The following is a 27,321-nucleotide window of genomic DNA, read 5'->3' as shown; positions in this document are numbered from 1 at the left end:
CTCACATAAATTTACTAATTTAGTAACTTATGAACATTTAACTGTGAGGACTGTTTAATCCAAAAGTCTTTAAAACAGCATACTAAATAAAAACTGAGGCCTTAACTTTTTGGGGACCCAAAGTCATTGCTTAGTTTACCAGTCTACCACTACTATTGGGTCGCCCTGCATTTAAGTATGCAAGTGAAAAACTAATTAAGTGGGGATTGGGGAATGATAGTGAAAATATTAAGATGTTGAGTAGCTCTGAATTATTGGAAAACCTTACATAGTTACACAGTATGCAAGACATATATATTTAGGCTTATATATAGTGCTACTACATATATGTAGACACATATACTGAAATGTCAAAATCCATCAAACTCTACGCATATTTAAGTGAGCGCCAAACTGAGGTTGAAGAGTGACGATGGTATGAGGACCATGTGAATATGATGGCGAGAGTTCAAACTCAAAGTGTTGTAAGATCATTGTGAGTGCCATTTTTGCTTCCACCAAAGCAAAATTTTGTCCAATGCATATACGTGGCCCCCCACCGAAGGGAAGGTATGATGTTTGCCCTTTGGTCATCACCTTTGACACGCCTTCAGAAAATCTTTCGGGCTTGAACTCGTGTGCATCATCACCCCATATATCACGATCATGGTGCAAAAGCAAAGTTTGCAATTGAATAAAAGATCCGGCTGGTATCGTGATGTCCCCTAATTTGGTGTCTTGATGTGCCATTCTTCCTAGTGCTACGACCGGAGGATAAAGTCTAAGAACCTCATTGAGTATCATGTTAACCTGCAAAACATTATGAGTACTTAAAATTTAATTATTAGAAGAAAAAAAAAAAGGAAAAGAAAACTACAATCAATAGAATACTTAAAGTCTGCCCAATTGGATGTCACTGTGGTGTCTCGAATGCTAACTGTTAATTACTAAATAATAACTCGTTCAAAAAAAAAAAATATAGAATACTTGAAGTATGAATAGACTTACAATCTTTAAACGATTCAAACCATCGATATCTGGCTTCTTATCCCCAAAAATTTGTGAAACTTCATCTCTAGCACGTGCTTGCCAATTTGTGTGTTGAGCTAACAAGATCAAAGTCCAAACAAGCAAATTTCCGGTGGTTTCTTGGCCTGCAAAGTAGAAAAGCTTACACTCTTCGATAACTTCATTGATACTTAACCCAAAACTTATATTCCCCTGTAGTTTAATTTCTTTGTTATTGGATTCCAAAAGTATGCCTAACAAGTCATCGTTGCTATTATGACCCTCTTTCATTGCAATAGTTCGTTTGTTGATGATACTCCTTATAGAAGCTTGCACTTGTGTGTCAATTTCCTTCATCCTCTTATTCTTTTTTGTTGGCAAAAAACTGCAAAAGTATGTTTCAATCAGTATCATTAACTACTATATACAAGAAACCGCATAAGTAACCAAACATATGAAGTTTTTCCATTTAACGGAAGTTCATCAAAAGATTCCAAAAAAAAGGTTATGTTTGGAGATGTCTGATCACCTAGAACCCGGAATGTAGATTGATTGTAAAGCTTGTATGACCAACTCTGCAAGTTCTCGTTGTAGTTCGAAAATTTTTCTTCCTTCCTCAAAGCTACTACCAAATGCAGTACGTGAAACTACATCGGCGGATAACCTTTGTAAATAAGGCCACACATCTATTTCACATGAGCTTTCCTTAGGTAACATTTCTTCCCATTTGTTGACCAGTTCCGCACAACTCATATAAATTGCAGGAACCATATGCTACGAAACAATAAATTAAAAAAAAAATTCAAGTTATATAATTTGTGAGTTCTAGCAGAATAATACTCGTACATATATATAGGGTATCCATATTCCACATATATATGCAGAACATAAGTGTACCTTAAGCTTCTCAACATGAAATGCAGGATTAATCAACTTTCTATGTTTAGCCCAACGATCGGTCTCGGCGTCTGCTAGCCCAGTCCCTAGCAATCTTGCTAGTGGATTTCCTCCCCTCATCTTTTGAAATTCGTAATTCTTAGCCAGGATTTCCTTTATCATAGTAGGTTCACTTATATGCACCAAAGGTCTCGGCCCCAACCATGTGAAACAAATTTTGCCTATACATTTTATTAAAGTATTAAACAACATATTTCTATCTTTTGGAACGATTATAATCAACAATAGTTAATATTGGTACACTTACTCAAACTATATATTGCGATAAAAAAATCGGCACGTACTCCATGTAATTCGAGGGCTATAGTAGTATTTAATTAGTTATTTACTCAGTTTTAGACTTTTAGGACAAGCAAAACATAATTTAGTTTTTGTTGTCATAGATGGAACAAACATTTAGCTATGGGCTTGTGGCCAGTCATAGGTTACAAAAATTTCTTTGCTATATTATATTCAATAGTCTTGTAATTAAACTAAACAATTGGTAACTAGTTTGGAAGTGTCATATTAATATATATATATATATATATATATAGAAAACAAATAAGGAGACTAGACTACTTAAACTAAGAAAAAGGAACATAGGTGGAAAAGAAAAAAATAAAAATAAATGCAAAATACTATACGTACCATAGGTATTGAGGGATTTATAGTCGAAAGGTACTACCCGAGGAACTATATTGTCACTAAGATTTATAGGTTTCGATTTGGCATCTTTTAGCATGTTCACCACCTCTTTCAAGTCACCAAACAACAACTTATATGAGCTTCCTTTGAGGCCTTGTGCTCTTAGACGCTTCTCCATCTTCTTTGGTCTAAACCACACCCAATTCAAGAACCTCAATACATACCATACCAATACCAACACAATTACCCACAATACTACTCCACTTACTTCCATCTTGAAGATAAGTCCGTACAGCTTGTGACTACAAGAAAGGGCAGGAGATTTTAAGATATTTATTGATAGATAATGTTCATTTCACTTCCCTATACTTTTGAGTTAGTTATGAGAAAGCCCTTGTATATGTACATATAGTGAATGGATCACAATGACATTTTATATGTTGACAATATAGATAATATATCATTTTTTTTCCTACAGTTTTAGTGCGTGCTCTCTTCCTAATCATTATTGGACATGTACAATGAAATAAACCAAAATCACTTAAGGGGTGTTTGGTAGGAGAAAATCATAGAGAATGAAAATGTAATAGAGAATGGAAATAGTGAGAAAGAGAATGAATATTTGGAAAGAGAATGGATTCCGTTGTTTGGTACCCACAGAGAATGAATATATATAAAAAATAAAATTTTAAATAATAATACATTTATTACATATAACATCTTCAAAAAAAAAAATTTTTTTTTCTTCCATTCTCACTCATTCTCTACAATTTGTAGAGAATGAATTCTCTACAATTTGTAGAGAATGAAGAGAATGGAATTTGATTTCCCTTTCTCCTTTCTCATTCTCTTTCTTTTTCTTTGTCGCAAACAAACAAGGGAAGTCTTTCCCATTTCCTTTCTCCCCTTTCCATTCCATCATACCAAAACCCCCTTAATTCAATTCGATGTCATATTCAAGAATGTAAATGTACTCAGTACTCGCTAAATGTTTAAAGAGTAGACTTAAATACTACTTGGAACGAAAACTTTGCATTGCTTTTACTTGCATTTACTACTAATAAGGGGGGCAGGGTCGGGATGAATGAATTTATGATACCTCTCAAATTTCACCAATAAAATCCTTACAACTCAATTTAACCTTCCAACCCTCTCAACCAACCCTCCTAACTCTTTTACTGGGCCGATAAATTTTCAATCCTCCCAAATTATTATTTTTCTTTTTCCTTTTTATTTTAACTTAAACAATTTAACAATAATACATAACATTTTATTTAATATTAAAAAAACATAACATTACATAAACTAGAAAAAGAAAAATACGATGCAACATTTTTTTAAAAACTAAATAAACTACATAATACTAAATCAAATCCTCGATCGGTGGTGGTTGAGCTGCTGGGTCATCGAGGTATGCCAAATCCAACGTCGATACATGCTCCGTTAAATCATATCGAAGACGATGATGGACGTTTTCGTCATGTAACTCCCGTAGAACTCTAGGATCGTAAGCTGCAGGCACCGGTGGATCCATTATATGAACCGGTAAGATAGCCCTCCCGTCGTCCTTTATAATCATGTTATGCAATATACAACATGTTTCGACGACTTTCCCTATCTTTTCCTTATCCATAATCCGGATTGGACGTTCCAAAATCTTCCATTTTCCCTTAAGCACCCCAAAAGCCCGTTCTACATCTTTTCTCGCCGCCTCCTGCACTCGCTTGAATTTCACTTCCTTTGGATCAACTGGATGCAGATACGCTTTTACAAACGTAGACCACTTAGGATATATTCCATCAGTAAGCAAATACCCACGTCTGTACAAGCGGCCGCGAAAAGTGAATGACGTGTTCAGATTCGTTCCATTTCTAGTAGTATCATACAATGGCGACTGATTCGACACATTAATGTTGTTGTTTGATCCGGGAGGACCAAAAAACGAATGCCAAATTCATAAATCTTGTGACGCAACAGCTTCAATCATGATAGTCGGCACTTTGTGATCCCCTCGTGTGTATTGCCCTTTCTCACCCCTAGGACAATTCCTCCATACAACATGCGTATAATCAAGGCTACCGAGCATACCTGCCAGATGGTGTCGCGCCTCATGCGCATTGTACAGCTAGGCGACGTCGTGGGATGTCGGCCTGCGCAAATACTCCCGCTTGTACAAATGAATGACCGCGTCACAAAAATACTCGAGACATTACCGACTTGTTCTTTCGGCCATACATAGATAATCATCATAGTTGTCTGCCGGTTCACCCGTTGAAAGTAGTTTAATTGCCGACGTGCATTTTTTAATCGGCGAGAAACTTTTTCTTCCCCTCGCGTCTACTCCATCTCGAAAATACGGGAAAGTAGCTTCAATGTCGGCAACAATCTTCAAAAACAAACGTTGGCTCGTACGATAGCGATGGCGAAACCAACGCTCCCCAAACTTTGGATTTTCGCCGAAGTAGTCGCGCATGAGTTTGCTATGCGCAGCTTCTCTCTCGCAATCGATATAGGTTCGGCTTTCACGAGAGCTTCCCGGGTCTTCAAGTTCTTCTATTTCTTTGATCGCGTTTTGAAAAAAATCAAATGTACTACCGGTAGATAATTTGGGAAACGGAGGGGGAATGATAAGTTCATCGGAAGAACTTGAAGACATTTTTTTTGGTGAAAAGGTTTTAGGTTTGAAGAGATTTATGTTTTAGGTGAAAAGGTTTTGTTTGAGTTTTGATAGATGTATATGTATATATAGATAAAATATGGAAAAAGGGGTTTTTTTTATATGCCAAACGGCTACTTTGACCCACCTGGACCCCACCTCCCCCACTCCTCCTTCTTTCTCTCTCCATTTATCACCAACGACTATTATACTTGTTGCCCATGCCGTTCATCCATAAACTCAGTGGTGGCGGCGGTGTTACCGCCGGTTTCGACACCCCACTCCGTCCCCCTTAAGGAATATAAACCTGCGTGTTACTACAAGATTTTCTCTGCGCATAAAAGTAGGTAATTGTATTAACAAAAGGAAAATGCTAAACAAAACTTTTAGGGCTTCACTTAACGTGCATAAAAAGATTGTACATTTCTATATTAAAAACTCACCTCTGAATTTATGATAAATGTACAACTAATTAATGCACTTTAACGAAAGCCTCTAGAACTTCGTTTAGCAAAACCCTCAACAAAAACTGAGACATTTTAATGACATTGATATATACGATGTCTTATTATATGTCATGCATATACTAATATGACATATGATAATATTTATACTATTACAAATAATAACATTTCAATAACAATGATTTAAATTAGTGTCTTGTTATAAAGTTTTAGAGATTAGTATTTTAGAATGTAAATAACTTTACATGAATTGTCATAGTGTGTATGAATATTCATTTATATGCATTGTATATAATGAACTTTCAAATCTTGTGCATTGTATGTATATGTGTATATGTGGCAACCATAGAAGTTGCTACTTGTAAGATTTTGATTGATCGGATACATACAATATACAAGATTTGAAAGTTCAATACATACATTGCACAACATTGAAGTTCGATACAATTATGACAAATCGTGTAAAGTTATATATATTTTGAAATACTAATCCCAAAGTTTTATGCAGACATGACATGTAATCAAGAAAATAAAACATATAAATATAATTTAAAAAAGCAAAAATTATATAACTCAAAATTAAAATATAATTATTTTATTTAAAAACATAAACCAAAAACTATGAAAAGTAAAGTGAAAAGGATTGAATAAACAAATATTTTATTGAACTGGCATGGTACCCACGCAATGTAACGGTGGTGGCTGCAACTGCGATTTAGTGATGTCAGTGACGGGTGGTAATGGTCACAACTATTGGTGGTGATTGATGTAAAAATAATTGATCCAAATGGTTAATATAGATTTATTAAAAGATAACGCATTGATGGTGTACATTAATTTATTAAGGGTAGAATAGTCATTTCGTATATTTTCTTTTTTATAACTTTTTTGATAAGAATTTATAATTTTTATATAAAATTATAAAAAGTAAAATAATGTTTTGTGGAATTTGAGTATTAAGAACATTTAAGGATACGGGTAAAAATAACGGTGGTGGCTGCAATTGTGGCTTAGTGATGTCAGTGACGGGTGATAATGGTCACAACTATTGGTGGTGATGGTGGTGATTGATGTAAAAATAATTAATCCAGATGGTTAATATAAATTTATTAAAAGATAATGCATTGATGGTGTACATTAAATTTATTAAGGGTAGAATAGTCATTTCGTATATTTTCTTTTTTATAACTTTTTTGATAAGAATTTATAATTTTTATATAACAATATAAAAAGTAAAATAATGTATTGTGGAATTTGAGTCTTAAAAACATTTAAGGATGCGAGTAAAAATTTAAGCAAAGATTTGGGTTTTTGGTAGTGCAATGTTGAAAGTTCAAGGATATGATTGCAATTTAAGAAAACCTTACATCACAATACTTCATAACGAAGTGACAGAATGTCGATGATAAACCGAGGGACGTAAACATGTGTGGAGACGGACACGTCGAGATAGTTGAACCTCATGTCCACTACATTTTCTAGAAAATTGCGAGCAAACATATTTGTTTTCTGCATAAGATAGAACTGTAAACGACAAATATAGATAATAAAAAAATTTTAAAAATAATATTGCAAGTATATTGATAAATAAAATCGGCAACCGTTCATTTACACATCGCTTATACGACCCGTTTTATGTAGTTTTCCCTGTTTTGGTGATGAAAACGCCCCGTATGAAGTAAAACAATGTGCAAAAAAGTCTGAATTTTTGCACTGACATGTCAGAAAATGACACGTCATAATCAACAAAATGGTGTATATGACTTAAAACGGGGAGTTTCGTATAAAAACAAGAGGTAAGTAATTTTTTATATATAAATGAGTGAAATACATAGAGTTCATCTGTATTTTCAGGGAATTATCAATTACCATCCATCTTTGTTAAGATTTTGTATTATCCATCCTTAATATACTAAAAGTGTAACACAACCGTCACCCCTTTTAACTCCATTTAATTCTCTATCAATAGGTGTCTTGTATTATCCATATTTTGTAAAACGGAGTTTTTAATTAGTTTGAAAACCTTATTATAATTTTTATAACGAAAGTTATAATAACATTGTATAAGCTAATAAATACGGTGAAATCAAAATTTAGTTTTTCCACTCTAATCTTTTTAATAATGTACGAAATCGTTGATATGAACGTATGGATGATACACAGCTTATTATAAGTTTTTTAAAAAAAATTTAATAATTATAAATTACTTGATATATTAATATTAAAAATTATTTCTAATCTCAAGGTATAAGGTATTAACCTCCTGATAATCCTCTGTATTAACTGATACGTTTGATATTATGAATGTATACCTTAAATGAATTTTGTCGCATTTCACATTTTCACCTATGGGAAATAACTTGTTAACACAATTATTTTCCAAACACAAAAACACAACCATAAATAATAAATCAAACACATATTAGACAGGCCATTAAAATACAAAATATTACATAATACACACATCATTATAGTTCCTAGCTATTAAAACATAAAATATTACATAATACACACATCGTCATAGTTCTTAGCCATTAAAACATAAAATATTACATAATACACACATCATCATAGTTCCTAAAAAGTTCGCATAACATATCATAATATATCACAATAATAGTCCTAAAAAGTACGCATAACATCAAATACATCGTAGTCCATATATACATACACACGACTCACATGTGATATGAAATGAGTATGAAAGCCCAATAGGCCCATTCGATTGAAAGACGAGCACATGTAATCCATTTGACCCGTTTATACAAATGATGAACATAATTTGGCCCACTAGGCCCATTCGAGTGAAAGACGAGCGCATACAACCCATGACGCCCATGAATCATCAAACGATATGCATCTTTTGAATTTAGATACATATATCCATATATACATACACACGACTCACATGAGATATGAAACGAGTATATTGTCACACCGCACTAATGTTGGAAACGTGAGATGCAACTGAAACGAGCTTGTAAATGGATATTACTAAGAGAAACTATATGATGTTCATACAAGACTACAAGGTGCCATACACGAGTCAAAATACAATATACAAATCACATAAAAGGGAAACAAACCGAGACATCGTGCCAGAGTCTAAAGATCTAGAATGCAATCAAAAGATCCTTAGGTCAATCTATAGGCATCAACTCCTAGCTTGGAAGCGATTTCTCTTATACCTGAAAAGACACTCAAAAACGTCAACACTAGGTTGGTGAGTTCGTAGGATCACATAACATCTTCATACGATCAACAATGTACAATATCGAACATAAATGATCATATAACCTTGATACGAACATAAAACGATCATATAACCTTGATGGGATCAATAAATGATCACATAACCTTGACTTGGTCAATAAATGATCATATAACCTTGAAACCTTGATTTGATCATAAAATGATCATATAACGAACATATAACATTGATTCGATCAATAAACGATTATATAACGAACATATAACCTTGATTCATTAAACAAACAATCATATAACCTTGATGGGATCAATAAACAATCTCATAACCTTGATTTGATCAATAAATGATCATGTAATCTTGAAACCTTGATTTGATCATAAATTGATCATATAACGAACATATAACCTTGATTCGATCAATAAACAACTATATAACATATAACCTTGATTCATTAAACAAACAATCATATAACGAACTTGTAACCTTGGTTAAATAACCAAACGATCATATATAACAAGCATAACGAAACATAACGATCACAACGAACATATAACCTTCATTTGGTTATAACGAACATAACGATCATAAAACGTACATAACAATCATAATGAACATATAACATTGAAACATTGATTTGGATCATTAAATGATCACATAATTTGGATCGATAAACGATCACAAAACCTTGAAACCTTGATTGGATCATTAAATGATCACACAAACCTTGATTCGAACATATTCACATCAATATCATATACCACATCAGGAGATCATCCTTGTATAGGCTACAACGATCTTATACGTTCAACTACATCCACATAGTTATCAATCACGTTACATGTCTACCTATGACATGTTCTAACACAAAAACGTATACATGTAGAATTAACATAAGCTAAATCTATGACATATATCACATGAACACATAGCGAGTATCTTTCCACCCCCAAAACATACAACATATAGTAGGGGCTACGAAACTCACCTGAGACAAGCAACTATAATCTTCAAAGATTGATGGGCGCAATATCAACCCCAATGACGATCACAACCTATTACATAACATCAATAGTCCTACAACAATCAACATATAGATAACACCAATAGTTTTCATATTTTGAACAAACCCTAATAGCTACTAACGGTTACATTGGAAATGAGAAGGAAGCACTGTTGTAAAACTCACCGAGTGGAGCCGAGTACTCTCTGAGTACTCGCTACAGGGTAGGGTGTCGAGTAGGCTGATTACTCCGAGTACTCTCCGAATTGGCCACTTTGACCCCGAGTACTCGCCGCATACACCCGAGTACTCACCACTCGCTTGTTTACCGACCTGGAAACGATTAGCGACTTCCGCAACCTTGGAAGGAAGACACAACAGTGATAACTGTCAGAATATGGCAGCAGCTAGGGAATGTTAAGAACCCTAGAATTGGAAAAGCTGCGTATATATTGACAGAGAATGTATAGGCTTCATCCTTCATCATTTCACTTATATGCACAACCGGTCCCTCCAGCTTTGACTTCTGTCTTGTACACTTCTAGTCCTTAGCTTCCATATAGATAACACCAATAATCCTACAACAATCAACATCTTAAGTTAATTATCAATTAAGTTGCACATTTTAACACTTATTAAGTCTTTTTTTCTTTTTATAATTTTTTAAATTTTGATTGTAACCACATATTTTATATAATATATATACAACATGATGAAATTAATATTAGTGAAAAATACATCTAAAACTCAATATAGACATATATTTTGCGTCACGCATAAACAAAAAATTTACAATTAAAGTTGTGAAAAAGAGATTTCAAAAGTCAGAATAAGACATCATTGAAACGGAAGGTGACTTATTACTATAGCAGCTAGGTACAAAATATGTTTTGTAATGTAATGCATTAGTTAAAAATGTTTTTGAATTCTAGACGACTAAGATACTTTTTATATTAAGGTTTTGTTAGATAAAGTTTTGTGGGCTGTAATTAAGATATATCAAATAGTTTTACATTTATCATAATATTTAAAAAAATAAACCTAAAATATAAAAGATATATATATAGATTTTCAGTGCCGTCTCTGAGGATTTATGAACATCGGCCAAGAAAAAAAAGGGCCAGAGGATAGATGCAACAATTATAGTTATATAGACTAAGATATTAAAACGATGATAAATGTTATATGAATCTGTTACTTGAGCATTTTTTTTTAAGTACTATTGTTTAATTTTTGAATAATTGTTAAAATTTGTAATGGTCTTGGCTAACAACATATATATATATATACACACACAGGGGGACAAACAAATAAGAACAGTTTTAAAATAATAATGGTGAGAACACCTTAAAATCATCATTTTGATGCATTAAAAGTCCATAAAACTGACATAATGCATAACTAATTATCATTATTTAAGTGTTTAACAACACATTGATTCATCAAAATCAAAAAAATCACGTATTTTGTTGGATGCATCATTTTGATGAATATGCATCCAAGATGGATGCACAAAACAAAAAACATGATTATTTCGATTTTGACGGATGAATGTATTGTTAATCACTTAAATAATGATACTTAGTTTTGCACTATGTTAGTTTTATGGACTTTTAATGCATCAAAATGATGCTTTTAAGGTGTTCTCACCGTTCTTATTTTAAGAGTGTTCTCACCGGAGTGTTTGATATACATAAAAAAAAATTAAAAAGTCGGGCCCCTAAAAAATGGGACTTCGGCCGGTCCTCTACTTCGTCCTATGCGTAAGCCCCCGTGTAGATTTTTTATATATACATTTTAAATTTTCTTATTACAATTACAACAAGTCACTTTCTTAAAGAAAGTAAATAAAGTTGATATGCATAAAACACGGGCAGTGGATTACGCCATAAAGACAAAATTGCTAAAAGAAAGAAACCCAAAAAAGACTGAGAAGTGAGAACATAAAGAATTAAGGATGTTTTGGGTGGCAGGCTAACTACCCCAATATATGACTTTATAGCTTTTAATTCCTCCCTATTCCGGTTGACCTTAACTATATATTTCGAGTCTATATTTTCAAAGTACCGCGTCTCTATATAATACATTCATGTTATAATAAGTAGAAATTATTTTAAACGAAAACACACACAATTGTTCATTCCTAAAATTACTATGGCCTCAAGCTTAAAAGGAGGAAGACTTGCCTTTGCTCTCATTATTCTCATCATTGTCGGCTCTTCCGTTGAGCTTATTACAATGGTTGATGCACGAAGACCATACAACCTTGCACGTCAACTAGGTTCGTATTTATTTTATCATGAAATTTATGACTTAAGGTTGTCTGATTTCCAAAATGTATAAGAATTTGTTAGATTAGAATTTGAATTATTTTTCCATGTAACATATAAAGTTTTAAATACTATTCCACAAAATTAACATAAATTATGAGAACCAAACTGATCATTTGATGCCCCTCTTCCCAGAATGTATAGGAATTTGGAGGAAAAGAATTTAAAATTTCGTCCATGTTATTTTAACTTTTAAGTTGACATGGGAAATATTAATTTCATTCAATAATATTTCCATACCTATTTAGAACCAAACAACCCCTTTAGTAAATTTTGATAATAATAGTTAAAACACTTGCAGGGGCGTCTCAATCTAGCGGGGGGCCTAAAGCGAGTGTTATTAAAGGGCCTTCCGGATTAGAAAAAATAAGCGGTTGGATGTTACTCTACTACACTACCTAAATATTACCCATCACTACCTACACCTAATGTAACGAATGTTTTACCTTTTTGACACAAAAAATTATATATATTGATAATTTGAAGTTGATATGTCAGCTACCGATTGCAATTCATCAAAACAAGGAGATGTAGCTGGGTGTGGAAGTGGAGGTGGAAAAGGTGGATCGCCTAGACCTAGACCGAGTGGACCAGCACCAGGCTCGAGTCGTTGCAGGAACGGTTGTTGTGGAAAGAATAAACTTGGACAGTGTATATGCTGCTAGTAACATGGAAGCAGGGGTAGAGACACGTTCGACTGTCTCACAACGTTTACGATTAGTACTGTATTATTTTTTTTTGTAAAATAATATTACCGATCTTTGTTTTTTTCTTGATTACTATTGTTCAATTTATATTCTGTGTTTATAATGGTAACTGATCTACTATACATCATACTTTTTCTATAAGTGCATAAAATATAAACTTGTAGTTTGTATACACTTATTAGTGTGAACAATTTTTTTTACACTTTTAAATATGAAACTTTTAAATTTGTATGCACTTATTGATATAGACATTTTGTACACATTTATAAGTGTGAACGATCCAATAATATTTTAGGCATTTTTCAAAATTATGTAGAATAAAGTATGTAGAATTGACTAATTTGTGGTAATGATTCCAAATAACCAAATCAATACAAGTAATATCGTGGCACACATGGAATCCAATATTCATACATTAATTAATATATATTAATTAATAACAAAAGTATGGAAATGCGTGCAAAAAATAGTAACGGGCCATTTTATTTCTTTAGACCCGTTTTCATTTTCTTAATTGGCCACTTCATTTTCTTTTGGACCCATCTTATATTTTTAATTACAAATTATGTTTTGATCTTTCAAATTGCTTCCAGTTTGTTTACAAAAGATCACTTATTTTAATTGCATATTATCATTTTTTAAGCTTGTAACATTTTTAAGATTATCTCATCTTATTACAAGTGAACTATTACACAGTATATATACACATAACAGTATGGTGTATGTTTGGAATATATATACCTAACCATCTCCGAAAAATTTGTTTGCAATACTTATTAGTTTCATTGTTATTTTGGTTGATGTTTTATTATTATGAATTATTTTTGTTTCACTTTCTATTTTCAATGATTTAAGAAATTAGCTTTAATTATGTTTGTATTGTTAATTTGTTTTTTTATTTTAAATATTCTACTTTCATACTTATTATCTTTTAGAATCTATATAATATATTATATTGTTATAAAATTATACTGTCGATTTTTTCTAATTTATAATTGCTTGCTCATTAAAAAATCAATATCAACTCAGGTTTTGAGCTATATAATATTTCTAAAAACATGTAATAATTTTTACATAGTACGAAAAACAATAAATATAATGTCTCTCGGGACAACGTATCTCGTAAATATTAATAAAAACAAATGTATGAATTTACGTGCAAACTACAGTAATGGCTTTTGTGGTTTTCGTTGGGCTTGGGATTTATGTCTAACTAAATAGGTTTTATTTGGGCCTGCCCACGTAGTGAATGAACGGCATAATACTGCATTAAAATTTTTGGAGGCTGGAGTCGCACACATTTGTTCTACTCAAGCATGTGAATTGTAAACCAGATAGTATAAGATCAACATAAAATATAAAAACTAAAATGTTATTAAGAACATAGATTTAATCTGCAAGCAGTCTTTCTATTTTCATAAAGTACGACTATTTACATCTCATCAAGACCCAATACTCGTATAAGAAGACATTGGATGTTACGTACTTATGTTGTTAGGAATTTAACGTTAAATTTTTTACCAACGTACATAAAAAATTAATAATAATATGTTGTTAAGATTTTAACCTTAAAATTTTGAAACGACTAAACTCGACTCGATCATTTTTATTTTTACAAGTTGACTTTGTTTGACCACTTCAATACTTAGAAAACTTTTAGACCAAAATAATGTGTGAAACTCAAAATGTTCATTCGAAACCTAACAAATTGGAACACCTTAATATGTTATAATAGACATATCCTAAAAGTTTCATACCTTAAAAAAGTTGGATGATGCTCGGAAAAATTTAGTTCGAGAACAGAAGAATTGCGGCCGCAAGCACGGTCAACCGTGCGTTGCGTCTGTGCTCCCAGAAACTGAACACCAAAACGAAAAAACTGCAGACATTGAGCACAGTAAGCTGTGCTTGCGTCTGTACTCTTACTGCACACGTTTAATCACCATTTCACAATCATTTGACCTAAAACACATGAACCAAAACACCATAATGGTTGAAAACACATAACTCAACATATGACAGACTTTTACTTCATCAAGCACTTCAATTCCCTATTCAAACGACCAAACGGGTCATTTACCCAAGTTGCCAAAATGCATTTATTTGACCATCATAACAATACACATTTCTTACAATTTCAAAACTTGACTCAACTACTTGCCGTTACTATATTTATACAAATGACACGAAAACCATATCAAGAGCCAAGGGTTGAAAGGGGCCACTACGGGTCCTATTCACATTACCATTTTTCGCCTTTAGCTAATACATTCAATATCCAAAACTCAACTTCAAACTTCAAGTACTTGCCTTGTGTTTCCATTTCCGGGACAATCTATAAAACAGGTAACAACTAAAAAGTAAGCAAAGTTTAGTGAATAATCTTGCATACGTTTATACAGACGAAGGATGGCAACACACAAAGGACTATTACATGTAGCCTATGGCACCGTCGTACCATATCTACATGCTCACCTTTGTACTTTAATGCATTACATGGATCCATATAAGCAATATCAACTCAATCAATATCAACAATCTTGGGATTCTTAGGTCCCATACACAAGAGGTTCTTAGGCTTCATTCACAAGAGGTTCTTAGGCCTCATATATATCATATCAAGAAGTTCTTAGGCCTCATAATCACAATGCCCGAAATTGGGCTTAACACCAGTCACCAAATCGATTATCACACACGGAATCTACCATCATATGGTAATCGACCCGACACATATATAAAGGTATGCAAGAATACTCACCTCCTCCGCGACCACAATCAAAATCATGATGACCACAAGAACGCAAATTACAAGCTTTCAATCTAGCAAATCAAATTACAAATCACATATAAGGTCGTCCATCATATTCAAGGCTATCTAGTCATAGCCAAGTACAAACAATTCACTAGCATTCTTTTACCCAATTCAAACCCATACTATCTTTGAGTTGACTCATTTTCAAATCTCATTTTAATACTAAAATCACCATTTTCATCTAATTTTCAACTCTAGCAAATATGGCCACAACAAAATTTTCATATGTCTTTTCATAAAAAGTTAATCAAACATATCAAATCCATTTTCATAATCATAATAATATGGTCATAAAACATCCTTACCCAAAAATCATTGAAATCATCGTTTTCATTCTTTGACTATGAAAGTCACTACAAAGTCAACATTAAAACCAACTATTCAACTCAATGACAACAAATTTATTCAAATTAAGATAAAAAATTACAAACAATCTTGCTTGGTCCTAATTTAACCTAAAGCAAAATACTCTTTACCCAAAATCCCCAAACTATTATATCAAGAACCCTAATTTAAACAATCAAATGAATTAGAAATACCTTCAAATTTTGGTGAAATCAACAAAGGGATGACGTGTAATCACATACTAAATTATTTTCTTCTCTTTTAAATCTTGAACCAAGCACCCCCAAATCAATTAGGTAATAAGAACCCTAATTTACCATTTGAATAACCATGAATCTACAACTTGAGTGAATAACAACTAAATAGAAATGGAAATCTCAATTTCCTCCTCTTCTTTTTCTTGTAAATTTCTGCCCCTAATCACCTATCAAAACCCTCACTTTTAATTGTTAGGATACAAGAAGATTATTATATTAATTTGAAGGATTTGGTTTTATTAGAATTATATACATGAGAATTGAAATTGAAATGAAATGAGAGTTAATAGAATGAATAAAATGAAAGATGGGTTTAAGAAAAAGAGGTGGCTGACATCTCCTGATGCCACGTCTCTCACAAGTTTTGATGGGTAAAATATCCGCTATCCATTAAAATTCTAATTAAATTAACCTTATATCTACAAATAAAATATTAGAAAATCATTTTAATGTTACAACTACAAAAAAAAAAGATAATTTATTTATCTTAAAAATCTTGGGTGTTACAATTTTCTTTGTTAAAAACATCATGTTCTAAATTTTTTTTTTTTTCACAATTTATAATAACCGTCTTTTGTTAAGTTTTTTTTTTTTTTTTTTTACAATCTATCATATAAAGTTATAGATTTCATTTTTCTTTTACCTTTACTGATAATAACATCTTTTATGATAATAACATATGTTTTGGATAACGGTCAATTTTCTCATTAAAGGGATCATCACCAAGTTATTTCTTCAAACTTTATAATATTTCTGAAAAAACATTATCAATTTTACATTTTACCGTACACGATAACTGCAGTGCCCAAAGTTATAGGTATAATTTCTTATTCACCTTTTATGATGACTAACATGTGTTTTGGATAACCTCTAATTTTCTCATTAAATGTATCAACGCCGAGTTATTATTCCGAACTTTATAAGATTTCTAAAAAGACGTTATAAATTTTTCATGTTATCATACACAATAATTAAGATGTCTCTAAGTGACATATTTCGTTTATACTAAAAAGAAAGGCCAAAAGTTATACCAAAATGGGAAAAAAAAAAAAAACCTACAATGAAAATTCGCAAAAATATAACATTAGAGTAATCTCGTGATTACTAATCGCTAACTGATATACATTCTAAGTCCAAGGAAATTACACCAGAAATAATACATATCCTTCTAAGTCTGATAAGTTGTAATTAATCTATTCTGCATATAATTAACATGCCTTTTGAAATCCACATAGACTACTACCCACATATGTCCCTTGCTTGAGCGTTTTTGAAACAACTTCACTTGATCTTCTGGTATGCCTATTGTTTCAAACCCCGCGAACTAGCTTGAGATATAGTGGTACTGTTAGTTATTCCAAAGTTGACATACTCGACTAATTGCAGAGGCGGTACCAGAAAAAAATCTCAGAGGGGGCAAAAGTAAAAAATCCGTGAAATATAAATATAAAAGGGGTCAAAGTGTTAAAAACCTATAAGAAATTTTTTAAAATCGATGAAAAATTTGAAAATACATGACAAAATCTAAATTTTTAGGGGGGCAATTGCCCCCTTTGCCCCCCATGTGGTACCGCCCATGACTAATTGTATGCCAACCTTGGATATCTCTACATTACTGATATTATGCAGAGGCTTCTATCTCTAGTGGTGCTCTTCTTTCTTCTACATACACAGTGGCTTGCTGGATCTCTAGTGCTGCGCTTAATTCTTCTATGTTTGAAGTGGCTTCGATCTCTCCAGCGGCTCTTTCTTCTGGCCATCAAACAAGTGGGATATAGGTATTTAATTTATTGATTACTTGGAGGTGTTCTTGGGTTTAATTTGATTGAACGAAAAAGAATGAAGTTGAAATAATATATCTAGTAAATTTTTAAAGAGAATGGAAGATATATTGTCACATTTATAATCGATTTAACAAATGCGTAAAAAGAATAGATATAATGGATTACTGTAAATGGTGTATGTATGTACAAATAATTGTATTGTGGCTGAATGTGTGCTTGTACAAATTTTGGTAAACAATAATAATGCATAACACCCAAAGCGAGATATGATTTACGAGTACAATTTACAGGCGCGTATGTGTGTCAGTGTGTGTGGTGGGCTGGTGGCAATGTGGCTGATTGGCTCACTCTTCTACAGAAATCGAACAGCAACCCATCATTTGCATTATAAATCAGCCCAAAGTAGCAGCCCATCAAATATGTCCAATTTTCTAATTTGTCTTTCCAAGAGTCCAAATCCTATATATCCATTTGTACTCGTATCATCCAAAGGTAAGTTCTACAAAGACTACAACATATTAACCAAATCATCATATTCAAACACTACAACAAATGATTATGTCTTAATCATTAGTGTTTAATTGTGTATTTTAGTGTTTATCCATCGTAATTTGCGAACTCTTTGAAATTTACTGATATCTCATTTGTTTCGAGATAATTATTATAAGTTGTTTAGATAAGACTTATATTTTCTATGATAAAGTTTCGTAAGTTTACCTATCTATTATTATTATTATTATTAAATAACCTAATTTAGTTACATGTTGAATAATTTAATTTAAAGAAATTGAGAGTTTTGATTGTTTAATTGAGCTTTGATCAGTTGTCTTTTAATATATATATAAATAAAAGTTAAAGATTTTTAAACAAAATCTACCAATAAATTAAAACATGATTGTGATGTTTTTCAAACGACACGTGACGTAATCCTTGATTGACACATGTCCTTTTAGTTGTTTTATTTTATTAAATTAACTTTTTTAATTGTATATAGATTCAAATTCCTTATTAGATTTATTATTAAACTCCAACTCCTGGCTTATTATACAAAAGACATTATAACCTTATTTGATTAATCGTTTTCTTATTAATAAATTTTTTTTTTCTCTATTTATTCTTCTAACTCCTATTGCTTATAATTAGTTATTAACATGAAGATATCAAAATTTTGAGTTTACGATCCAAAATCACAAGGCTATTTGTCGTCATCCATTATGTTTACAAGTTCCGATTTTGATGTGATTATAAAAATTTAAGATAAATTTAAAAGTCTAACTAGAGATATATTATATTTATCAGTACTGTTTATTACGAAGTATAATTTAACTTTGATCGGTTTAGTTTAACTACAATTTATTTCATACTCACGAATCATGTATGAGACATATTCGAATTTCTTATGATACAATCTATATAGTTACCGTATATCGTATGGGTATTAGAACTAGTAATAAATATAAAAAGAATTACCTTAAAGTTCAAAATCGAAGGGATGAAAAATTTGACAAATGTAATAAGTATCTAACAAACTAGTAGGTTTTTGATCTAACAAAATTATCTTATATTATATTGTTAGGGGAGAAGTAATTGAATTGGACCATGCGTTTTTGGGCTAACCCATATAATTAAGAAGTTAGACCAAAACTTTGGGCCCCTCACAATAATAAGCCCTGGACTAATTAGGCCCTTTGTTTTTTTTGAACATTTTGCCTATAATGATTTAGGCTAGTATATCCATACCTAAAGGTAGCTGAATGTTAATAATAGAAGAAATTCGTTCATTCTGGAATTGCGTAGTTGAATATATAATATAGAATCGTACCATTATGAACTACTCCCAATAATCTAAATTTAATCTTTTTTTCATCTAAAGTCAATCTACTAATTGCTTAATAATTGAATAAAAACACGAACACACTTTTTTGTTTCCAGATGAGATCGATTAATTCTGCGCATAAATCAGGTATATATCGATCACTTGGAATTGATATGTCGAAGAGGTGTTTAACTTCGTTTTAGATACGTACTTCTAATGTTTTGGAGTTTTCGAGCAATGTGGGTTTGCGTCTTGTGATATACATGGTGTTGGAGATGGTATTTGTTTGTGACAAATCCTCCGCAGTCAACGTATAGGGACATTATGTTTGTGATGATGGAAGCATATATATATAGTAGGTGTAGTTGCAATCGATTATAGAGGCCACATCTATAAGTCGATTAGGGACGTACACTCTACATATGTGATTGAGTATAATATCAAAACATGCTTAAATTGTGATGCACGACGGGACGTGTCTAGAACTCTATCGAAGACAAGTTAATGTGTTATCAACATATGATGAAGGAAACATAATGAAAAGCATAACCTTAGATGTTTTCTTGATATTTTGTCATAGAAGACCAGAAGTAGACTTATGAAAATGAAAGTAATTAGCAAGGTATATTCTTGTGATTTTTGCAAAGAAACACGTGTCAATGTTTCATTATCTAAGTTTCATGATCGAGTTCACTAGATTTTACTTTTAAACATGTCCTAGAGTCTATAAGGGTCAAAGCTGTACGTAATAAGCGGTTTTTTCCATCGGTTTCCATATTTCGACACACCGGTTTCCTTTCTCCCACTGGCAAAAAATGGCAACTATCATCGACTTTATATATCGGCTCTATGTGCGAGCGGCTACGTGATTGTTATTTATGTTGGTTGTTGTGCCATATTACTGTTACGCTGAAAACAAACCTTTTAATTTAGACTTTTTTATTTTGAGACTAATATTGTGTATTTTTCTCCCATTATTGCTATAATCGATCACCCGGAAAGCGATGCTATGATGCTCCCCAACGCTCACTCTTATTATTCCGTCGAGATCTGAAACTCCTTTTTTTTTAGTGATCCTTTTGTTTTTTTTTTTCGTTTGGTGGTTTTCAGAGTTGTCGGTTTTGGGGTTTGCAACTCCTTGTCTCCGACCCCGTTTTTGGGGTTTCCGGCTTTTGTTGCGGCTATATGATACTGTACGTTGTTGCTTATATTTCTATATGCTTACTGTTTATGTATATTTGATGTTTAATAGTGTCGTTAATTACTATGTGATAAGTTTAGTAGTGTTAATATTGCAGTAGCGTTGCAAGGAATTTTATTTCGTTATAGTGTTGCAGGTTAACGCTCAAAGAGCGATGATTATAAGAAAATTTTGAAAATTGGAACTTAGATGATCTGTGGCGTATCTTGGCTAGCTGGGTAAACCTTCTGGTTGGCACTTGGCAGGCATGGCGTCTACGAATTCCGAATTCCAAACCCCCAATTTCTAAGCCTAATGTTTACTTTTGATTTAAAGTTTTCCGGCCATAAGTTCATGTTTTCATATCAAAAGTTATTTATTTTCTAACCATATATAAGTTGTTGTTTTCCAACTAAATGTTCATGTTTGTTAATCAAATGTTCATGTATTCAGGTCAAAGGTTTTGCAATATTGACAACATTTGGCACGGATCGCGTGTTGATTGGTTCAATTTTGTTGCCAAAATTTGTCAAAAAGAACTTCTTGACATTACACCTTTAATCCTAAAGTAGTATCCAAAGATAGATGTTTATGGTTCGAAGCTGATTTTTGGGAACGATCAATCAATCCAAAGGATCACAAGATCTGGAATTTGTCCTGACAACTTTTGCAAGAATTATAATGTAACAATTCGCTCGCTTTAGTATAAACCAAGTGTAGATACTAGATAGACACATGAGTGCAATTATGCTATAAAGCTTAATGGGAAGTATATATATATATATATATATATATATATAGTAACACTCAAATGAGAACAGTCTTAAAATAAGAACGGTGAGAACACTTAAAAAATATCATTTTGATGCATTAAAAGTCCATAAAACTAACATAGTGCTTAACTAATTATCATTATTTAAGTGTATAATAACACATTGGCCTATCAAAATCAAGAAAATCATTGCATCCATCTTGGATGCATATTCTTCAAAATAATGCATCCATCAAAAAACGTGATTTTTTCGATTTTGACGGATCAATGTATTGTTAAACACTTAAATAATGATAATTAGTTAAGCACTATGTTAGATTTGTGGACTTTTAATGCATCAAAATAATGTTTTCATTAAGTGTTTTCACCGTTCTCATTTTAAAACTGTTCTTATTTGATTGTCCCCTATATATATATGGATGTAAACGAACTAAATGAACATATAAAAGGTTTGACATATATTCGTTCATTTAGCTTAACAAATAGTTCAACGAACAGAGAATTGTAAACATGTTTCTTAAATATATTAAAGAAACTGGTTTGTTGTGCATTAACGAATTTCACGTCTAACGGTTCATAAATTGTTCGTCAAACGTTGAGTTCGTTTATAGCTTAATGAAAAGTATGTTACGACAAAGTCCAAAACTATTAAAGAAGAGCTTTCCATGGAATTTGCTCGAAAGGAAATGATCAAACCAAGCAATATATCTCTAACATGGTCCCATATACATCCCTAAGCAAATCTCTTTGCTGATTACATTGAAATCCATTAGAGATTTGTGACCAAAACCACTTCATATACATATCACACATATGGATACATGCATTAGAACATTAAACTTTAATGAAAAAGAACAACCCACCAACTATATATTTGATTAGTGACCAGAGACCGCAATAATATAATCATTTTCCAATTTGCTTTTGATGGGCTACCAATATATTAGTAGTATATGTTACAATTATACAATAAGTAACAAGTGATGGGACCATGTTATATATGGATATAACTCCTGAAATTAGACCCTACCAAGGGAACACAACCAAAGAAGCTGGAATTTCCACGTGGTCTTCTTTAGCCTATTCTTTTTCTAGTCTTTAATTAAATTCCATTCTTTTTGGATAACAAGACCGTAACCATCCACATACAGTTCTTTAAATTACCGACATGCATGTCAACACTTTCATGTTTCAAAACCACGACCATACTTAATTAAGTATCAATGTTACTTTGTAGGATGGTTATCAATATGCCATCTGTGAGTCTATTTTTGAAGAAGGTGAATATTCATTTTCATTAATACTAGAATTGGTACCCATGGAGATGAAAAATGATGTTTGATTAAATAATCGCTTAATGGCTCAACCAAGAAACTAAGGTTGAATAATTAAGGACGCCAGATTTAATTTACCGATTGCAAGTGTAAAAGTAGTACTCCTATCTTACTTTAAACTTGATAAACCAAAGACATATTGTGTTTTGCTTTTATTAACAAATTAATCTAATATGTTGAGTAATTTACCATATGAATAACTAGCTAGGTCAATATCCGCACGATGCATGGTTTAATTAAAAATAAGTTTGATGATAAGTTGAATAGTTGATTACTAAAACATTAACCATATACCAAACTTAATTGATCTATAACTTATGACGACAAAACATTGCGTGCATATTGAGAAACATGTAAACGATATATAAATATGTTCACAAATTAATTAATTAATTATCACATCTTTGAGAAAATTTCTTAAGGAATAATAACGCGTTGGAACTTTAATGATTATAATTAATCTTAACTACTTTTCTTATAAAACATATAATAAGAAACTAACTCCTACTAACACCGTCATCCATTATTTATGAATCCAAAATAGCATCTTTGACGGTGTATGAGAAAGATTAAGCTATGTAGCTTAATGCTTATATGTTATATCTAAGATAGAAAATGATTTCCGACTTGCAAGAATTAAAAATCAAACCCATATGACCATATCCCCCTCTCCGATTAATTAAAGACAAAGATGTTAATAATTTGGTACAACTCTCTTGCTTGTTTAAAACATAATGATCATATAATATTTATAAACCTTTATGTAAATATATCATATTTCTCTATTTTATTTTGATTGGAATTGAACTGTCATCATGTAGCTTAATAACACTCTAATCCATGCATCACCATCGTTGAAAAGTTGTATGTAGGGATAAAATATATATGATTCGATCTCCTCTCTACTTTTTTGCTAAAAAAAATCAAAAACAAAAAAATACAAAAGAAAAAAAGAGAAAAAGAGAAAAATAAAATTTGCATAAAAAGGGAAATGAAACAAAGAGACAAAGTCAATTAAGCATATATATATAGCTAGAAAGAGCAACCATAGTCAAGTTGCAAAGAAAACCCTCTTGTGCAAATCTAAAATTAAGCTTTCGTATTACAAAAAAATATTCATATTCATATTATCAAATATGGAGGGTTTTACATCAAGTATCCATAGTTTTAAACCTTCATATTCATTCATAGATAGTGATCATCAAAACATGGAATTACTTGACCAACAATTTCCAATCCAATATGATAACCAAAACATTATAACTTCTCAAACCTTAATGGGGTTATCAAACGACAATTTTTACGCACAACAATTAGTACTACCATCATATGAGCATCATCATCAACTAGTTCAAAGCTTTCAACCGCTTTTTCAACATGAAATGAAGAACGTCATGATGATTCCAGAGCCGGTTATTCCTATGGGGAACGTCGTAATTGGGAAGAGAAAAGCAATGGATGTCGTCTCAGCAAGTAGTTCGGGCAATTCGTCATCTCATTGCATTAGTGAGATTGATGAGAGAAAGTACTCTCAGGTAACGTACTAGCTAGCTAAACATATTTTTTTGCTCAAAGTAACTTAATTAATTTGCATACAATTAATTGTAGTAAATTATTATTAACTTTTATGTAACAAAAAGACCATATATGTCACTCTCTTTTTCAGGACTTGCTTTTACTAATAACTTTTTTTTTTTAATTTAATAATAGAGTTCATCAGGAAAGGGCAAGAAAGTAAAAGTTAGTGAGAATGGAGAAACACCAAAGGATGTGGTACACGTTAGAGCTAGAAGGGGCCAAGCAACTGATAGTCACAGTATAGCAGAAAGGGTAATTAAGCTTAATTATTCAAATTCATTTTTATATAGCATGCAATTTAACAATATATTTATCACTAATTAAACAAATTTCCAATATCAAGAAAATTTAAAAGAAAAACAACTCTATGACATCATACATTTTGGGCGTATAACAGGACTCTAAATTAACGTTAAATTTAATTATCATTAATTAGTTCACGAAAACGACGTACTCACGCTTGCTCCATGAACTGGACAGGTTAGAAGAGGGAAAATTAACGAGCGTTTAAAATGCTTACAAGACATAGTGCCCGGTTGTTACAAGGTAGTAATTAATTTCAAAACAAATTTTCTCTTTGGGTACATTATTAAAAATTGTACCTAATATATATAAAAACTGATTTTTTATGATGATTGATTAATAAACTTGAGTATATTTACAGTCAATGGGCATGGCAGTGATGTTGGATGAGATAATCAACTACGTGCAGTCTTTGCAGAATCAGGTGGAGGTGAGTTCATCAATATTTAGGAACTAATTAATACTCGTATGTATTATAAGACCAAATTAATTAAGTTATAATATATTTCATTAACAACTACTTATATGTAATTAATTAATTAAAGGTTCGACCGAATATATGTGTTTTTCAGTTTCTTTCGATGAAACTCACAGAAGCAAGCAGATTTCACGACTTCGATTCAGACTCAATGAATGTTGATGCATTTCAGGTATATATATAATAATATAATTAGCTTATACAAATTAATTAATACAGTATATGTGGCCACACATTTTTGTCTAGCTTCTTGAAAATATATTATAGTATCATATATACATTTGATTTAAAAAAAAAACATATATATGTATGTATGTATCATTACTTACAAACAAACATATATTTGGAAGATGGAATATTTTATAATAGTTGCATGGCACATAATATAATAAAATATATATATTTGGTGATTAAAGACAAAATTGGATTGATCATTGCAGCTGGGAAATGTTATTGAGGGGCTGAAATTGCAGAGAGCACAAGAGAGAGAAGAGATTGGTCAAGTTGACTCAAGTTTTGGCTGTTATCCTTCACTACCATACCATACTACAACATGATACAAGATCCATCCATCCATCCATATTAATTGTTTCATACATACTTTCATATATAGATATACACACATCTTGTATTTTTGTTACTTTTCTTAATTTTTTTGAATAGTTGTATGATGGTTACTATATACATACAAAATGTATAACATTTACACACTTGCTGAAATAAAAGCAAAGTTTGGATTGCATCTACTTATGATGTTTTTATTCTATATCCGTGTTTAAACTTAAAACCATATTTAAATTAGCTCGTAGCTAGCCTCGTAGCATAGTATATAATATAGTGTAAAATAAAATAATTTGAAAAGGTAAATTTCTAAGAAAAAAGATGTGGAAAAAAAAAGTTGAAAAAAAAACCAAATAGTTTTGGTTACTGATAGGAGTCATAGGACAGGCATCCTAAATTTTTAAGATTCACGGACATGGTACTTGTGTGTTGGGCCAGATATCATGGACATAGTTTTTCATGTCACGATTACCTTGTTTTTGACTCTTAAATTTTTTGTCTGTATTACTTCTTTAATTGTTTGTCAAAAAAAGAGATGAGTGTTTGTCCAAAAAAAAAAGAGCTATAGAATATGGAAGAGGGGTAGAGAATAATGGGGTGTTTAGGGGCAAATAAATAAATTCGCATGTCTTAGAAATTTTAAACTTTCAACGCCACCTAATAATTTTTATAAGGGAATATAGTGTATTAGTATAGTGTATATAACATTGATCAACGACATGGTTATTCTTTAAAACTTAACACTTATGCCAAACGGACCAGGTAGGCCATGCTATCCCTTGGCCCATTTCTGGATGTAAAGTAATTCCGCCCGGGCTTGGTTAGCATAAGTTGCATGTTATTCTATAATTTTATTCACATGCTCGATGGTTGAAAGGTCATCCACTTACAAAAGGTTTTGTGTTCAAGCCTTGAGGATGACATAAAAATTAAGTCTTTTTATGAGGGTTTGACTTGGGTATACTCAAATTCAAGTCTGTGGGGGCAGAGTTTATCCCTATTAACCATCGTGCATTTGAGTGGATTAGTAGGGGTTTTCCCCTCATTGAATATTGAAATAGACATTTATACAACGTATGCTAGACAACGTATGCTAGACCCGGTTAATACAACGTATGCTAGACCCGTTGTCAAATCATTCACCTTTCAAAAAAAAAAAAAA

The 27,321-nt window shown here is 31.8% G+C and overlaps 3 protein-coding genes across 3 annotated transcripts; 1 reads left to right on the top strand and 2 right to left on the bottom strand.

Moving 5' to 3' along the window:
• Positions 1-214: 214 nt before the first annotated feature.
• Positions 215-2,856, bottom strand: LOC122603060 (cytochrome P450 CYP72A219-like). Its single transcript, XM_043775675.1, has 5 exons — positions 2,575-2,856; positions 1,885-2,105; positions 1,517-1,761; positions 988-1,372; positions 215-789 (listed from the first exon to the last, which is right to left on the bottom strand). The coding sequence occupies exons 1-5, from the start codon at positions 2,843-2,845 to the stop codon at positions 361-363; spliced, it is 1,551 nt and encodes a 516-aa protein (XP_043631610.1). The 5' UTR covers positions 2,846-2,856; the 3' UTR covers positions 215-360.
• Positions 2,857-3,934: 1,078 nt separating this feature from the next.
• LOC122591216 lies at positions 3,935-5,227 on the bottom strand. Its single transcript, XM_043763444.1, has 3 exons — positions 4,807-5,227; positions 4,660-4,721; positions 3,935-4,465 (listed from the first exon to the last, which is right to left on the bottom strand). Exons 1-3 carry the CDS (start codon positions 5,225-5,227, stop codon positions 3,935-3,937), a joined length of 1,014 nt encoding a protein of 337 aa, XP_043619379.1.
• A 19,072-nt stretch (positions 5,228-24,299) lies between these two features.
• LOC122610035 (transcription factor bHLH75-like) lies at positions 24,300-26,344 on the top strand. Its single transcript, XM_043783013.1, has 6 exons — positions 24,300-24,774; positions 24,950-25,069; positions 25,298-25,363; positions 25,482-25,550; positions 25,693-25,770; positions 26,039-26,344. Exons 1-6 carry the CDS (start codon positions 24,376-24,378, stop codon positions 26,153-26,155), a joined length of 849 nt encoding a protein of 282 aa, XP_043638948.1. The 5' UTR covers positions 24,300-24,375; the 3' UTR covers positions 26,156-26,344.
• Positions 26,345-27,321: the final 977 nt, after the last annotated feature.

Source organism: Erigeron canadensis, chromosome 1, assembly GCF_010389155.1.
Source record: "Erigeron canadensis isolate Cc75 chromosome 1, C_canadensis_v1, whole genome shotgun sequence".
NCBI lineage: Eukaryota > Viridiplantae > Streptophyta > Magnoliopsida > Asterales > Asteraceae > Erigeron > Erigeron canadensis.
Note: the sequence above shows the minus strand (reverse complement) of the source record. Positions and strands in the feature narration are given on the sequence as shown.